Consider the following 18,821-nt stretch of genomic DNA (forward strand, 5'->3'; position numbering starts at 1 on the left):
TTTCTTTCTTTCTTTCTTTTCCTTTCTTCCTTCTCCCTCCCTTTTCTTTCTCCCTCCCTCCCTCCTTTCTCTTTCTTTCTTTCTTTCTTTCTTTCTTTCTTTCTTTCTTTCTTTCTTTCTTTCTTTCTTTCTTTCTTTCTTTCTTTCCTTCCTTCCTTCCTTCCTCCCTCCCTCCCTCCTTCCTTTCTTTCTTTCTTTCTTTCTTTCTTTTTTTCTTCTTTCTTCTCTTTCTAGTGAGGTGGTCATAAAATCAGCCAACCTTCAGCCTTCATTTTGACTCATTATATACTTAATACATACTCTAACAACTGTTAGTGAGGAAATATGTCATTCTGTTTTCACTTAATCAAATTAATTCAATTAAATGTATTCATTCATTCAACAAATATTTTATTAAGCACCTACAATATGCCAGGCACTGTGCTGGGTGCTGGGGATACAATTGTGAACAAGATAGACACAGTCCCTGCCCTCAAGGAGCTTACAGTCTAGTAGTTATACAGACACGTACACAGGCAATTACAATGCAGTATGGTAAGTGCAATGATGGGGAGAAAACATTAAAAGGGCACCTATTTCAGTTTCTTAGGCAGGGGATGGTGGATGGAAATCTTCCCAGCGCAGGTAAAATTCAATTTGAGTACTGAAGGATGAGTACAAGTTAGTCAGGAAAAGAGGAGACAGGAAAGAGATACAGATTGAAAACCTAGTAAATGCAGTGTCCCCATGTGCTGTTTTTAAGGTTTGTTTGCAGGGAATAGGGATTGGGTAGGGTGAAAGAAGTCATGGAAGAGATATGTAAGGACCAGGACATAAAGAGACTCATTTGCTCTGCTCAAGAGCTTGGAATTTTTTCCTGAGGGAACAGTGTGTGTGTGCGTGTATGTGTGTGTTAATAGGTTTGAAATTTTACAGGTTGCTCTTGCTGCAGCACAGAGATTTAATAGGGGATGGGAATCTTGAGCAATGGGGCAAAGTGATCAGTCTTTTACTTTTTTCAGTGTTATCTTCCATGATATCACACCCCATGCTCTCTTCAGTCTATTCAGTTGGATTCACTTCTTAAACAAGCCATTGACACACACAGTTTGGGGCTACTGCTCATCTATAGGCTCTTAACACTCTCTCCACCTATGAAAACTCAACTCATCCTTCAAGGCAGTCTTCTAAAATAATTCTAACTTGTGCTTTCTGTCAAGTATTGTGATCTCTTAAGTATTGAAATGTTTATCTGTATTATAGTACTTTTATTATTTCAAATGATCTGAACCTTCTTTGGAATCATATTAATTTAATCCATTTGCAACATAAGGTGACTTTTGTAAATAAACATGGGTATATTTTTCTTTAAAATTTCCAGTGAAAACAAGGACTGAATCTTCATTTGTTGTATACCACAAACTATTATTAGTGCCTTCAAATGATTCAAACAGAATAATAAGAATGGTGAGAAAAGCCCAAAGAGACATTATTTTATGCAGCAAAATACAGTCGAGTAAAATTTCAACACACAATTACAGGGTATGTTGCTGTTATGACAATGATTAATTCCCCAATTCAAACACTCCATTTTTGACATTAACCTACTAGGCAAAGATCTGTAAAAGAGGTTAGCTTAGTATGCAAAAATAATAAGGGCTAGTTATACTTTTCAATATGGCCCACACTTTACAATTCCTCCTATAGTCTTATAATTTCTTAAATAACTTTTATAATGATAAGAAAAAAACTTTCAGCTTTGTGGATATTGTAAGAATGTCTGTTGTTTTATTCTTTTTTGGTGGGTACAAAAACCATGATTTTGTACACAGAACAAGTATAAATAATATTGATACTGTGAGTGACCCGTAGTCTCTTGACTCTACATTGCAAACTGATGATTTTACTTAACGTCGTCTTCATTTTGTTTTTGTTCTGGGTAGTGAGACAAATGCAATCTGTGGACACTGACTCATGTGACAGAGTGAAGGTTACGGCAAACAATTTTGACCAACAATTTTTATAAAAAAAAAAAAAAGACTAAAGTTTATTACAGTGATGACATTTATATCAATTATTGCAATGTATTGTTCCCTAAGATGGTTAGAAAAAAGAATTGTGTTGTCCTCTACAGAATTTACGTCAGTTAAAAAGCAAGCATGTTTCAGTGTTTTTCTCCAAAGTAAGTGTAAATACTTTCTGTAAATTGTTTTTCAGAGGATTTACATGTTTATTATTTTCTGATCACAGTTTAGTGATTTGTTTTCTCAGCTGGATAGTCTTCTGTTGATTATATGGGTGTTCGTGGAGACATAGGTTAGCATGTTCGTTGACTTCTACAACTATTTCATCCCTTGCTGTGAAAGACCAAGTCCCTTCTGAGCAAGAACTTCACAGTTGATGCGCTAACTCGCAAGTTTTATTAGTTTTTAAGTCCACTCGAGTGAAATTTGTTGCTGTTAATACACCCATCCCAGATCCCCCCACCCACTCCCCGAGAAAACCTAAATTGTGAGTTTTCCTGATATAAAATCTGAGTTTGGGTTTCCGAGCTGAGCTCATGCACACGTTGCTGCTGATGATGTCCGGCGCATTGGGACATACTTCACACTCTCAGTCCAAGAATTGGGTCAGCCAAGAACCGCGCGTGGCGTGTCCCTCAGGGCTGCGTTCCCATCAGTCACCAACACAGTTTAATTAAGGCACTCAATTATTTTTTTGGTTTTTATGGTAGGTCCGATGCAATGACAGCCAATCCTGAACTTTGTCTAATTGCAGTTCCAGTGTGTACAGCCTTTGGGCAGTCGGGCGTCAAGACGCGGCCATTTTCACCCACACTCCCAGTGATGGATAATCTGGCTTTGTTTCTTATGGCTTCAGAAAAGGTCAGCTGGGTTGCATGGAAAGAAAACAGAAAGAATATGGAGTGTTACAATATTTCTGTTTCTTCAACAAAATATGACAACAGCAAACACCAAAATATCAATATTAGACATCTGCATTTTTTTCATCTTCTTTCGGTCATGTGAAAACTTGTTATCATGGGAAAGAAAAGCTCAACTATAGGGAAGAATGAATCAATCTGGAGTTTGTGGTCCTACGTGTTTAAGAACTCGTTTGAAAATCATCAAACGAGGTTTAGCAAATCTGGGTAGGGCACATCTTTTAACTTACTGCACTTTACACCCTAAAACTTCTAGTCCAGCTTAAAAGCTCCATTTGATTTTATGCCATTCTTTGAGGCTTTTTGTCTTGCTAGCAATTGTCTTTACAAGGAATTTTAAAATCCTTTGTAAGGATTATACTCCTAAAATTGTGATGAACTGTCTATACAAACTATATTCAAGAGTGTTCATGACAGATCCTTCCTGCTTTCAGAACACAGATCTATCCACAGACACGTTCATTCATTCACACCAGTTGTAGACATGACTCAGAACAGCACAGTTAGTGACATAAAGTTTATTCTATGCCTAATATGAAAGCTAAGACTCATTAAGAAGCTGTAAGTGCTTAAAGGGGGTATACTGAAAAGGCGCATGTTTCTATACCAGGAATGGTCATCACTGTGGAAATTCCCAGATTGAGGTTATGAGGTCAGGTCTCTGAAATCCTCATTTAATTCTTCTTCTCTGTCATATTAAGTAGCAGATAATAATATTACATAATGGAGAGGTGGTTTTAGTATACTATCTACTGTTCACTCATTGCCTTTAAATTCTTTCTGGAGCTGCATTTTAACATTAACTCAAAAGGAAAATAAGGTAAAAAAGACATACCTTAAATTTGTTATGACTTAGATCATAACTTTCTTATAACTCAAAATGTATTTTAATTACTTATTATAAATTTATATTAACTTAATTCTTTAAGAAATTCCATCCTGTATTTATTCTGCCATGAAATTTAAATATTTGAATAATTTTACATTAAATAATAAAGTTAATAATTGGATTGAAACTGTTAAAATGAAAGGGTTTAGAGATCAGTCACCCCAATAACTTAAGAAAGTTGAAATCAAATTACTAGTTAATGACTATTACCTTTCTATCACATTTATGATAGAAACCAGATCATTATCATAGTTCTGCTTTAGTGAACAGACTCAAAAATCAATACTTATCTTCAGAATCAGAAGTCAAAATATAGAAACCCTACTCGTCACTAAATTAAAACAAACCAAGATCAAAGTCTAAATTTGTTCCTTCAGATTTCCTTTCAACATTTAATATTAAGTAAAATAGATAATTATTTTTAAAATTAGTAGCTTCATTTAGTTTTATGTTCATTTTTTTGAAGAAGAAATACTAAAATGCAATTAATAAAAACAGTGTAATTTTTTGAGAATTTTTGTGGAAGGCTTTTGACATAAAATCTGTTTTTGTTTCCTTTCCTTTGTCGATGCCTTTGTGAGTAAAGGAAATCATCCAAAGCAGGAAAAATGCCGTGTAGTTTTGAATATTTTTCTCCTCTATAGATTAATGCAACTGAGTGTATTAGTTAATAAATCTTTGTCAACTCCTTATTTAAATCTCAGCATGCTTAGTTCTCAGCATTCTTAATTACTACACTTATATCTTCCAGTTCTTCTATAAAAGATCATTTCTATTCATTTTGATGTGAAACTATTGGGCTGCAAACTGGAAAATTTTCTTAAAATTTTCCTTATGGCCTGTTTCTGGTTGGATTATTGTGACTGATGACCATGATCTTAATTGTATGTGTTCTCATTGAAAGATGATCACTTTTAAAATTGAATTCTACCATATATTGAAAGTTTTAGGTTTTGTTTTTGAGATTCGGGAACAATATATTATCTAAATTATCAAAGATTTGTATAATTATGACAAGTAGATTTTTGAAAGAGAAAAGCCACTTAATACGGGAGTGTAACAAAAACAACCTACTTTTAAGGTTTCTCTATAGATGCAGATCACTTCACTTACCCTGAATTCCACTGCCTTAAAAAGTCATAATAGGTACAAATTCTTTATCTTTATATGAAGTGTATTTGTCTTAAAAGCTCAGCCCCAGCTATTAGGGCAATTCATGTGGTGAACTGCAATGCCAGGTTCTGACTCCAAAAACATAATTGCATGTAAATTGTAAGTGCATAACTTGAGAATTTACAACTCATTTTAACAACTTTCCAGAATTTTGTAATAAACTGCCATCTATCAGCATTTCTTGCTAGAATTTTCTAATATTCTTTGTTTCTTTTCTTTGCTTCTTACCCCTTGGACTTTGCTGATGGTTGGGATGCTTTTGCTATGCCAAAAAAAGAGTCAGTTTTAATAAACTGGTTAAAAGTGTTAATTTAGACATCTTAAAAAAATCATCCCAAAATGAAGTCTAAGTAATTGGCTCTGAAAACTTATCAGGTATTGCTTTTCTTAGTTGGGAAAATCTCTCCTCAATTCTGTAAATATTAAGATGAAAGCATTCTTATAATGGCCCAGAGACCTTTACATCATCCTAGTTTGCTGTTTTGCTATTAAAAATCATGCCCAATAGATCCTGATCTGAGTGAATTGAGGGTTTTGTTTTTTAATTCTTTTCCATAAAGTTGAGAAAGAACCACTTTGGGCTTACCTATGTGCTGTTATACTCAATCATTGATTTCTAGATGTGGATGAAAGCAATTAGATACTGTTTTAAGACACAAGTATTTCAATAGCTTTTTTTAAAATAAATTAATAAATATAAAAATTAAACATGTTTACTTAGCATAACCTCAGATGTACATCTTATTATAAAAATGATATTAGGTTTTTGAACCTAGGGCACATCAAGCATGGAATGTAGCTCGTAGGTTTAAAGGTTCATTTGTCAGTCGAGCAGCCTATTTAGTTGGCTATAATATATAACTTTAGAAAATGGGTTTTAGAGATCTGATTTTAGAAAAGGAAATAACAAATGTCTTTAGCTCTTATTTTAAAACCACTTTCTACTAGAAGAGGAAAAAAGTAGTGGACATCCAGATTCTTAAAAAATGATCTCCATCTCCTATATTTCATCGAATGCCTATATTTTTTTTATTGGGGCATGAGGAGGGTGCATGTGAAAGTGGGGCTGCTCTGGCCTATTTAAAACTGTAAAAATAAAAACAATCCATGACTCATGGCAATTTTTATCTTTTACCGCGTTCCTCCTAGGGAACACGTATATTGCTATCATCTTTGATGGAGAAACTGCTCTATTGCCTAAAATGTCTACTTACCTTAGTGATATTGTGAACATAAAAGGTTGAATTTCATCTGATAAATGTGAATTGTAGTCATTATCCTGATAATCACTCTTGCCTCAAGGTCTGGCTCAAGGACTACTGTCAGCTGAGCAAACAGCTGGGTTTTACTCTCTAAAAGTATAGAAGGATGGCTAATGCAAAACATAATAGGAATTAAAATTGGTTGAGCCTTGGAGCTTCTATAGATACTGTTTCTCTGGCAGCTGCCTAAGCTTTGAGCATTTGAATTGGGTTTTATGCTTATTTCGTTAACACTTATTTTAAAATTTGATTGTTTTAGAGAAGAGCCTAATCTATGTACAAGGAAACCCAGATCTAATTTCTGATTTCTCTCAAGTTTCGGGTCAAATATACTATTTAAATCATTGCACAGAGCAATTCTGCTGGTTTGTTTTTGCCTTTCTGACCCTTTCAATGCAGATATCTATTGGCAACATAAAGTTTTGAACAGTACATCTGCAGCCAAAGAAAACCAAACCATTTTGCATTGAAATTTTCAAAAATAGAAAGCTCTAAGTAGAAGCAAGCAATACCACCACTGGACAGACAGGTCACAACACTGCATTTACAAGATGCATCACCCACTCGCTATAGTAGGCCCTAAGTCCTACCCCTAAATTTTAATACTTTCGGTTCCATATACGTTGTAACCTTCTCTATAGGTTGCTAAATTCTGGGTATTCTGCGAGGAAGTTGGGTTAAAAGTCTGTGCACTCTTTGCCACCTTCATTCTCTTCGCTTCTGCCCTGGACTTGTAACAGAACTCTATCAAAGCCACCAGCATGGCCAAGCCCAGTCCGCCAACCAGAATGTAGAAGACGCCTGCTACGTTGCTCAGGCTCAAGGCACTCGTCTTGTCCTGGGGGGATAAACACATTTCAGTTAATGGTAGAAATGTCACATCCAGAAGGTAAAAGAACATATGAAATCCAAACAGCTAATTAATATAAAGGCTTAATTTAACCTTAAATTATTTATATGTGCAAATCACTAATGTATTATACATTTATGGATTTCAACATAAAGCTTGTAGCTTTCAGAAATAAAATGATAGTTACCAATAAATTGTGTATAATTACATTCAATAAAATTCATAATATTTTATCATTATTAACTATGAAAACCACTATACTTAACCATAATAAACAGTTATACATTTACATAGGTTGGCAGAAGTGGGCTTATTATTATTTAGTTTGAGAAGGACATGTTTAAGACACAATTACATGGGAAGGGGACCTCTTTTTGTTTCCTGCCATTAAAACATACATTTAATGTTTGAGGTTTCTCTTGAATAAATCTAACTTCACATTCCTAATTAAGGAACTAGTTTTTTAAAGCTATCAATTTCACATTTTGTTCATTATTACTTTACCAAATATATGCAAATAATGTGCTAGGGTACTCATTATTTGTTCTTCCAGTCACACCTGTGTGGGAAATTGTCTGGGAAATGTACTTTTGCATATTATCTACTATTTAGGAATAATTATATATACAACACACAGGTGACTTTTTAAAAATATAACTTTTAAGGATACATAAATTACCATGGTTAATTGAGAACTAAATTATATATTGATAAATTTATAACTATTTTTATTGATTTAAAAATATAATTTCATTTCTGCTTACATATGCTTAATCAATTAATATTTTAGACATATTATTCTCCAGAGCCTTAGTATATTATCTCTTAATAAATTCAGAATTAGTCAAGTATATGTTTGGAAGATATTAAAATTATAACACGAATTTAAAACTTTCATAAATTGTAAATATGCACATTATATAATATAACATTATTTAAAAAGTATTTGGAGTAGACTACCTGAAGGATGCCTTCTGACCATCACCTTCTCAGCATTAAGTGTTGTATAAAATGTGATTTAGACACTTAAAAAATTTTATTAGGAAAGGGTTTAATTCTAAAGACTACTATGTACACTGTCCACTGAGTCATTACATCTACTATGGGCCAAAAGTTTAGGGTAACTTCATTTTTAAAATGCTCATTCAAGTATTTATGCTTCTAGGATTTTACATAAGAATTTGAGATAACTATTTTATTATTTGGCCAAGCTTGTCTCATTCCACTCTGGTTTAAAGGCAGATAAAAGTGATTAAATTTAGGATGAGCCCTAAAAAGGAATCAATTAACATTACTTTGTTAAATTAAATGAAGCTCTCCTATTTAAGCTAGTCACTTGTTTGTTCTTATCTATCTATCATCTATCTATCTATCTATCTATCTATCTATCTATCTATCTATCTATCTATCTACTCATCCATCCATCCATTTATCCATCCACCCACCCATCATCCATCCATCTGTCTACTTTTTTCTTTTGAAAATAAGATATAGAAAAAAATAAAAGACCTCAAAAGTCCTCAACTATGGCTTTTAGGAACTGTTACTACAATCTATTAATTTTTCAGTATTTAGATTCACTGATAAGTTTTTACCTTTCTTTTGTTTAGAATTAAAATACAAATATTTCTAACACTATTTTCAACAAAATTAGGTCTGTAGGTTCTTTCATTGTTCTAAAAAAACTCATGGAAGAAAGATCTTAGAATTTGAGGCTGTTATTTATAAACATTAGTGTATTTAAATCACTTTGATTGAATAGAATTGAAAGGTTCACTTGGTTGATCTGTCAGCACAAAAATATAAAAGGGTCTCTTCAAACTAAAGTGGAATGGTTGGCAATATAGTGACAAAAGATTGAACTTCTGAATAAGATGTATTTAATATTTAAAATCTTCTCCTGAATGACTACTGATCAATTTCCCATTTTTTGTTTTGACACTACATCTGTTCTTGGAATAATATAGTTCATGGTCTTTGCCTCCAAACCGATCAAAAACAAGCCCAAAGCATTATTTTTATTAGTGGTACGTAAGTTTGAGAAAAATATTAGGAATGTTTATTATTTTATATACTTTTGTAGTTAATTTAAATTTATTGAAAAGCCTTAATATTGGGGAGCAAGTTGCAATTTCCTGAAAAGACACTCCCTGTGGCTGAAATTTATGACATTAGCTTCGAATTAGGCGGTGTGTACAGAAACATTTAGGTTTTACTATGTCCGTATACTTTTTTTTGACAATTGCTCCCATTTACTGCTTTGTGAACACAAGAGGAGGCCCCGAACTGCAGCGACTGACCTTGCTTCCAGAGTCCTTGGGTCCACATTCACCTTTATCGTACCACCATTTGTTTTTCAGCTTGTCTAAGACGCCTGCCTCACTGAGTTTCAAAACGGCAAGGTTTACAGGAGTTCTTCACGTGGAAAATAACATAAATAACATTATATATGTTATTTTATGTTATTCAAGTAAAACTACATTAGAATCGCATGGCAAAGTGACAGAGCAGAGGCCACAGTAGGTGCTATGTCTTGTACTGTAGGCCCAGGTTTAGAATCAGACATACAACTGGGGCCTGCTCCATCGCTTTAGGTAACAGGCACATACTGCTAGGGAGGATTTTTAAATAAGATGTATGCAATTACTGTGAATCCAAAACTATTGGCTTGGGTTGGGTTTCTTGAGCACTTGTAGTTTCCCAACACAAATGTGGATGTCATTCAAAATCTGGAGTTCCTTTTGCTCTCTTTCCAAATTAATAGAAGTGGCTGAAGTTTGACAGACTTAACTAGAAGCTAGACACACCTGTTTCATTTCTCAAGTGCATCAGGATCAGCTAAGTGGATTCTAGTTTATGTTATAAAAAGATGTCTAATAGCGTCCATCATTAAATGGATTCCTTCGCCACTCTCATTCAGGACTGAAGAGAAGAGAGTGATTCACATGTGACTGAGGGCCACCTTCTGCAGGTCTGTATAAACACAAATGTACTCATCATTATTTTAAAGTATAAGCCCATGCTGATATTTTCCTTTTGAACTTCAGTATTTAATTTACATAATCTCACCAGAAGTAATTTTCATCCATCTGTGTCTGCCACATTAATCTACTCTAAGCACAAAGGGCAGTGACTATAATAAACTTCACTAATTCTTACCAATAAATACCTGATAGGTAGGGCTAAATAAGATTTTTATCAATAAACAAACTCCCTGTACTGCAAAAGCCCATTTTTCTTTTCTACTCTCTTTGAATCCTTCAATACTAAATGTTTTATGGGAGTCTAAAGGAGGAAAGGACCAGACATCACTCAGCATCAATGTTTCAAGAAAATTAAGAATTCTTTCAGCTTTCATTCCTGTGTTAACCTCTGTGTATAGAAAACAAAGGGTAAGAAGATGGATTAGAAGCAGTAACTCCTAGCATTTTTTTGTGTGTGGGGGTGTTTTTTGTTTTTTTGTTTTTTTTCTCTTATAAACATTCAGAGAGAGACATGTTACATTCTTCTTGACATTTCTAAGGCTGCCACAATCATTTTGTCTGGCTGTATCTCCTAAAGCCTCTCTTCTTCTAGGAAACATTATGTACATTCAGAGAAACACAGCTTACATTTATTTGGTTAACAGGAGATGAAATCCATAAACCTGTCTACAAAATTAAGTGTATTTATAATGATGGTGATAATGATAGCTAACATTTATGGAACACTTACTACATACCATGCATTGTGAAAAGAATTTAACATGTTTAGTTACTATTATCATCTGCATTTTACAAACGAGAAAGCAAGGCACAGAGAGCTTAACTCATTTTTTTTCACACAACTAGGAAGTAATGAGGTCAGGATTTGGAAGAGTCTGGCTTCATAGCTGTCCAATTAAAAATAATAACAGGAGACTCAAGAAATGGGGTGACTGGTTAACTGAGTTTTCTGGTTAACAGTTAAACTGAAACCCATTCATTTTTGTACTGTTGGTTCCAAAAAAATGTTTCTAAAATATGTTTTTCTTTTTATTTATCAGATTTCTGAGAACAATTTAATTTTTGTATGAATGTTATAAGATCTTACAAGGTTCATTTTTCCATTTAAGAAGTAATATGCATCTGCCACATTCCTAGAATATTGTTTTATTTGGAGGAGGGATTAAATTCTAACATGAGCATGATTTAACACTTTCTACTAAAAGCTGAATTTGGAGTGAAGAGGGGTAAGGTGGGGTGAGGATTATGGTTAATTGGGTTGCTGGGTAAATTTAGCCCCAACCCAGGGGCTATCTATGCAACCTCTCCCTCCACCTTTACACATCACCCCTTATTACCTCCCTTTATGAAGTGAGTATTATGAAACAACCCTTTGGGTTGGTTGGTGAACTGTGAACTCCTTGAAAACAAAAGCCACTTTTCATTCATCTTTGTAAAACAGTATTTACCAAGGTATCTACTGAGAGTTTAGTGCTCTGTGAAGTTGCTACATTCAGATTATTTAGACTTCAGAACAAGCTTTTACCTTTGATTATTACTATAAGAATTTCTTAGATTCCCAGGCCAGCTTGCCAAAGCCTTTTTAAACCTGTGTAGGTACCTTATATTAACCTATGTTGTACTTCTTGAATAGGGCAGAGTGGGAGGAGGAGAATTTAGAGCTGAAAAGAGAAAGAAAATGAACTTTCTTCTAGAAGGAGTGGTTAAAGGCAAAATGGAGGATTAGATCAAGATTGCCCTTGGCTATCTCTCTCCCTTCTTAAAGTCCTAATTTTCCCCACCCCCTTAATTTTTCCCTTGCCTTTTTGTTGCTTCTGCTATTCACTCCAGTCACTTGGTTTCAGAGGTAAGTTTAGATTGTAAATTTGAATGTTATTAACCAAACTTGATGGTCAGCTGGTGGACTGTCAAACACTGAGCAAGGAATTTATTCCTGGAAGATCCCTGCTCCAAGGGTTAGCTTCCCGTGGTGGTTTTTGTTTACCACAACATTTTCTCCCGCTTATGAATTCATATTGTCCATAATAATCCCTCTATTCTTGTATTGGTTTGCATGACGGTGGGGAAGGAAGGTAGGCCATCTCTAATTATAACATATTTTAAAGTCCAGGAATGGGCTGCATTTTTCAAAGGGCTAATTTAAAAACTGGGTAGTATGTGATCTAATATAATTCCTGAAGGACACATTATTTGGTAATTACATTTACAAAATGATTTTTAAATGAGTATCCACATCTGTGTGTGTGTGTGCCTATTTTCATATACAAAGAAGGAGAGTAGAGTAAAAAACAAACAGAAAAAAAATTAATGATTTCATAGATTATGGGTGATTACAGGCATTTGCCAAAATTTTCATCTAAAACCAGGATTAAATAACTCATAAAAAATTGACATAAGACTCTGCATCTGGTTTGTGCTCAGGCTAAAACATATCAGATTACTCAAAGGAGAGAATGAGTTTTAGACATTGCAATGATATTCTTAAATTTGTTCACTGTCAATTAGTAAATTTCTGTTATTTTATTCACATGGATGAGTATGAATTTCTTATGATCATCAAAAAAGACCACATCACAATATTAATATTATCAAATGAGTGAGTTTTCAAATGAATTAGTACCCCAGAAATTACTCCTATTCACTTCAATTTCCATTTAAGAAGTAGAATGTTTTCCCTTGTTTCATTTGTAAAATTTTAAATTTCAGCGTGAAGCCTCTTGGCTGAGGGCTGCCCCGTGCAGAACTCCACGCTCTGGGGATGTCTTAGCAGGTGAGCGCTGAGGGTGATTATTTTGCAGCTGTGGGGTGTGACTGGAAGTGGCCACAGTGACTCTATATTGTTCAATTGTTATGAAATCCTAATTTCCTTGAGGGAAGGGGCAGCGAGTAATTCTCTTTCTGTCACTGAGACTGGTGCCACAGCCCAGCGAAAGCAGAGGTTTCAGCATTTGCTGCTGAACTGAAGGCTGCACACGTCCTTCCTGATTACAGTCCTGGGCGTGTGAATCACCTGTCTCCTCAGAGGAACCTGGTCCTGTGTGGGACACTTTCCACGGTTCCTCTCAGTTTTCCCCTACCAAGATACTGTATTTGAAAATCAGATAGCACCGGATTTCAGATGCTTGTGCTGAGGTGTCTGAATGCGCATTTTCTTCCCCTACAACTATTTAACCTGTCCTTCTGCTTTGGCTTTATGCTCAGAAAAGGCTTAAAATCGACCTGCATGCTCTCAGTCAGCACTTTTGCTCCTTATTTTATTTCTTTTGAGGAAGTAAACCACAGGTGCAAGGTAAGTCTAAATAGAAAATCAGTCAGTTGAAGAAGGCACAGAACAGAAATGAAAAAGCAACTGCCTCCTGGTAATTTACTTTGAACTAAGTTAAGTCAAGTAGCCATATAAGTGTCACCTGTCATTACACATTCAGAGTTGGGCATTATTGAAATTTAGATTATAACCACTTAGTTTTCTGGTGATAAATATTACATCCATATACAACCTAGGAGGAATGTTTTTTAGTATGGAAACAAAATTCTTGAGAGAAAACAGAACATTATGCAATTTCATTTAGGGGAACATTTTGGGTTAAATTTTCATAACATTTTAGAAAAATTACTTGTTAAGATTTGAAATAACATTTTAGAATATCATTTTGTAGCTCATGTTTGGTGACTGTACTGAATACATATGAGAACAAGCTGTTTGAAAACTACCAGGTTAAATTCATATTTATTTCTGTGGACAACAAATATTTACTTCACGTCCATTATGTATCAAACAATGTGTTGCATGCAAACAGATTAAAATCCAACTGAGTTGTCCAACCATATTTAAATAAATTAACTTGACTTTTGTCACACAGATTTTTCCATTATGTGTCCATTTCTGCTTCTGCTTGCTTATTTTTTTCCTCTGGAAAGAGTCTTTTATGTACACTCAGGTTGGACTTCATTATTCATATTTTGGAGGGGAAATTTTACCTGTTAAGCAGTGTTACACTTTTTTATTTGTGATTAAAAATAAAATTTGCAATTAAATTTCTCTAATAAAGTACAATATCTTGGTGTTTTTTCTGGTGCTTTTGGAGCACATTTTCATACATTTCTAGTTTGCACAAAGGGACAGATTATTAGCATAAGTTGGAATAATTCTCTCTATATCTATCTATATCTATATCTATCTATATCTATATCTATATCTATCTATCTATATCTTTATGGAAACTATTGGAACATTCTAGGCAAGTTAGGGCTCCAAAGTATAAAAAGAATAAATATTCTTTAAAAAAACATATGGCTGGTGCTTCAGATGGAGGTGTCTTAAAGGGGAACCACCCCAAAGGAAATCTGAAGAACCCTCTCCAGCCTTTCTCTGCTCTTTTTTTGCCAGGAACTCAGATTCTCTCTCAGAATAAGGAGATGGATGATCAGGATTGGGTCCACACAATTCTGTGAATATTTTCTCTTTCATGCCTCCCTCTATGGCCAGAATACTCATTTGGTAAAATTAATCTTTCTTCCTCCTGCAGTGGGGTTGGTTATTAGACGGGAATATTCAAGTGAACTGAATTTGAAAGGTTCTTCAGATTGGAAGTGAGGAGAAAGTGTGCAGCATTGAAAGAAGGTGAAGTTAACAGCCAACTATCTGACAGATGCTCCCTGAAAACAGGATACTTTTGTGGGTTGTGTGGCAAAGTGAGAGAAATGATAGTCCAATTAAGAATCTGAAGTGAAGCAGAACTTCTTATTTTTGGCAATTCTTTAGATTTTAAAGGCACACAAGACTGTATACCTTTAAGTTTCCAATAATATTATATACCAATTGAAAGCATGTAAGAAAAGAAAATTCAGTCAGAATAATCTCATCTTTGTATTCTTTTCTTTCAGACTGTACATAGTGAAGAAAGGTTATGGGATACTAGATACAATCTGTTAATTGTATACTTTTTTTATTCTTTTGAAACTATTCAGAAATTTTAAAAAGTTTATTTTATGAAGCTGGAAATATGACATGGAGGTAGTGAAAACAAATTGAGTTGGTCTTGTTTTTATAGTCTGCTCCTTTTGTAGTTTGATCCACTTATGGGAGATAAAAATTTCTAGTTCACATGACTATCTTTGATTTATTATTTAATAGAAGCTTGTGAGGTTTAGATGGAGAAATAATTTTCTGATGAGTACATAGATCTAGGTGAACTCAAGTTATTGCTGCTATTTAAAAACATTTCACAGAACTTCTGGTGAACAAAAAAGACAGACCCTCTCTGCTCTCTTCTCTTCGCCAAATTGTTTTTTCAAAAACTTAGCATCCCTTCCTGCTTTTCAAAACCAAGGTTTATAAAACTACCATCTTGGACCCACAACTTCTTCAGAGCCACAATTTTCAGTAACTATTTTAATTAAGTTAGTGTGTCCCCAAATTGATAACGGTTGCAAATATTTTTGCTTTGACAGTAATTGCATACTTAAGTTGTGAAGGGACTTGACTAGCCATTCTGAATGGTATTAGTAGGTCCAAACTATAAGTCTCCCAGCAGATGCACCTATTACTTTACATACTGTTTACCCGCTTTTGGTGACATTGAGGCTAACCTTGGAGTCACCTCCCCCGCTGCCACATTCTCCTTTGTCGTACCACCATTTGTTTTTCAATTTGTCCAAGAGGCCTTGTTCATTCAGTTTTAAAACTGCGAGGTTAACAGCATTTCTTGAAACGATAAAACATATTTTGTAAGAAACTGCACAGCTGTTAAGATGTTAGAAGGAATGAGGATTTAAGCTTCTCCCAGTCGCTAAATAAACCTCTCATTTTGCCATCCAGTAGCCCCTTCCACTAGAGTCCAAACCAAAGGCAACAGTAACTAATTTCAAAGTGTATAAAACATGTGGTATTTAGTCCTGTTCACTTTTACAGTTCATTTATTCTCAGATAACCTACATCATCATCAACCAATTGCATGGAATTCTTTTCAAAACAGTAATATCTTAAATTTACTAGTAATTGAGAAAGACTTGTGTCTTGAATTCCTTTCCTGAGAATGTCAACAATCTAAAAGAGACTGAAAGGAAAATTTATTCCCAGAAGGAAAAACAAAATGACATGAACAAACCAACAAGTAGCCACTAATATTTATTTACTGATTTCCTGACAATAGAGTATGGATTAATTATTATTTCCCTTATGATTTGTGTAAGTTTAGTTTGCTTGTTTGATTTAATTGGTCTCAGAATCTAGGATTTCCATGTTTGGTTCTGTTTCCTAAGCTGGAAGTCTGTTTCCAGAATAGTCCAAGAGAAAATTAGTAGCAGATTTTAGGGAAAAGTTCTTATATTTGAATTTTGTGTTGATTCTAAAAGACATTGGACATTACTTAGAAACTCAAATCATATAGCCAATTTGACTGTTTAGATAAAGTAATTAAACTCTAGGAAATCATGTTGCATGTGATGTGAACTTCACAAAAAAAACCCAAAACAAAACCCCTCTATGTGAGATTTTTTCCATGTTAATCTCTATAGGTGAATAGAGGCAGCATATTTTAATTATTCTCTAAAAGAATTTATTACAGAGTTTAATCGGCTTTTGCTTTCCATGCATTTGGTTTCTTTCTTGCTTTCAAGTTACAGTTTTTAAATGAGCTATCTCTTTCAAGAGGTTTTCCCAGTATTTAATGTAATTTCTGTTACATCTACAGAATGTCTTATAGATACAGAGAGAATTTTGGTACAGTTTGTCCTATGCTGGTTGATAAATATCGAGTTTGGTGATTACTTAAGGCCAAATGAACTAATACAATAAAGCAACCCCATATTAATGAGTAGCACTCAAAATTGGTCATTTAGCTGACTAATAAAGAGTGTTGCTTATTTCACTTCTTATCAGCTTATTAAAGTGTTTGTTCTCTTAGAACGTGTTTGTAATATTTCAAGTAATTGATATAGTTTTTCATGATGTTCATGTTGTAATAGTCTCATCCACTTGGAGAGTAAACATTTCTCATGAGTAAACCACACACTTTGAGAGTATTATCTCTTTTTAAGAGTTATACTGCCATTTGCTAAATGTTAAATAATTAGCTGTTCCCACATCCCCAACTAAATGCCACAATAGTAATGTAAAATAATTAATATACTTCCTAAAGTAAACAATATCAGGTTGTTAATTTAATCACCAAAAGGACTAGATTGAAATGTAGGCTGAGTATTCAAGGATAATAGTTGTTTTATATTATTTTGTGTCCACAAGAAACTAAATTTTTCTTTCAAAAATTAAAATCTAACTGTTATTATTTTTATTTTGAAGAAAAGCATTTTTATAATATGCCATTTTAGCTTTAGATATTCATATGAGATTAAAAAAAATAAAATGATATCCCAATTATTTTATATGTTGGTTTAGACCATTTCTTTGATAAAACTAAAATCGTTTCATGAGAGGGTTATTTAACAGGGTTATTAGCCATATCCAAAGACAGTTTCACAGCACAATAGAAAACAAAAAAGCAAAATAAAGTAATGGATAAGGAAAAAAAAAACTTTACATTGAGAAAAATGTTTGGAATAAGCTTCCTACAAAATTATTCTAAAATATTATATTTCTAATATCATCTATTAGGCCATGTAAAAACAGTTTAGTTTCACACTGCTATCCATATATGTGTGTACAGATATCTATAATTACTTAATATAAACACTTGACCAATAGGTAATTCACTGCCCACTTCACAATTAATCCACATTTTTCTTCCAGAAAATGTGGTCCCTCAGTAAAGTCCACTTTATGCTGTCATATGTAAAATTAATTTTTTCTAATGACATATAGAAGGCATTTTATAATTAATATTTAGAGATAGTCTTCAATATTTCCTTATTTGTTAAAACTGCCTGTTTTCTTTAATTATCTGAAGATGTAATTTCTTTATTGCTATTTAAACCACATATGTAAGGACCATTTGAGCATGTGTTCTATTTTATGGAATGCATTGTTTTTACATGTTATTTAAATAAGAATCATCAAATGACTTTAAAATGTGCATATAAAGTTACTTCACTAATTTTTCTAAAGTAGGTTGAAAATAATTTTTTATTCAGGCAAAAAGAAAAAGGAACTGCAAGCAAGCCTAAGTTGGTCATAAAGAGTCACATAACCAAGGGACATAGAGACAGATCCTTGCTGTAACACATTCCCATATTCCTCTGGAATCCATTTCATGCATTTCAGACATAGTTTTCAGAACCATATTTGATAATAAGGAAATTCTAGTCCTCATTTAGCATCAGAGTAGCTGTAATAGTGATCTGCTAAGCAGATAAGAAATAAAAGGAAAATATTATGGTATCTTTCTGACACTAATTTCCCTTTTATTCTATTAAATGCAGCCTTTCCAGAATAAACTCAATTGAAATAGATTGCTTTCAATTAATATTTAAAGAGAGGAAGAAACAACAGGTGACCATTATTATTGCTGAAAGAGTAAACCATATTTAAGAGGCCAGATGTATTGACAATGACCTTTTATATATTGAAAATAGACACAGATCACTCACTTATGTGCTTTTGTCTTTTATGACTTAGGGGAATTCCAGGTTAAAAAATAAAACCTTATTAATAGTTTTTTTTTTCCATAGTGGAGAGATGATAGAGACCCTGATTCAGGGATGGAAAGAAAACACTCACCTGGACAAATTCCAGGACCTCTAAAAACTTCCAAGAATTTTTATTCCTAAAATTTCCTTCAGTTGA

At 33.7% G+C, this 18,821-nt stretch overlaps 1 protein-coding gene across 7 annotated transcripts in view; it reads right to left on the reverse strand.

Annotated features, from left to right (window-relative positions):
• Positions 1 to 373: 373 nt before the first annotated feature.
• GRIA4 (glutamate ionotropic receptor AMPA type subunit 4) overlaps positions 374 to 18,821 on the reverse strand; it is a 397,987-nt gene continuing 379,539 nt past the window's right edge. For 2 of the 7 annotated variants that reach the window (XM_066247650.1, XM_066247649.1), the window contains 3 exons: positions 9,398 to 9,512; positions 6,951 to 7,085; positions 374 to 2,869 (listed from right to left, as the gene is read on the reverse strand). In XM_066247650.1, the coding sequence (XP_066103747.1) occupies positions 2,705 to 2,869; positions 6,951 to 7,085; positions 9,398 to 9,512 (415 nt within the window). In that variant the 3' untranslated portion in view covers positions 374 to 2,704. Of the gene's footprint in view, positions 2,870 to 6,837; positions 7,086 to 9,397; positions 9,513 to 15,670; positions 15,786 to 18,821 lie in introns of those variants that run through there. The other 5 variants (XM_066247651.1, XM_066247652.1, XM_066247653.1 and 2 more) reach the window with 5 other exon arrangements.

Source organism: Saccopteryx bilineata, chromosome 1, assembly GCF_036850765.1.
Source record: "Saccopteryx bilineata isolate mSacBil1 chromosome 1, mSacBil1_pri_phased_curated, whole genome shotgun sequence".
Lineage (NCBI taxonomy): Eukaryota > Metazoa > Chordata > Mammalia > Chiroptera > Emballonuridae > Saccopteryx > Saccopteryx bilineata.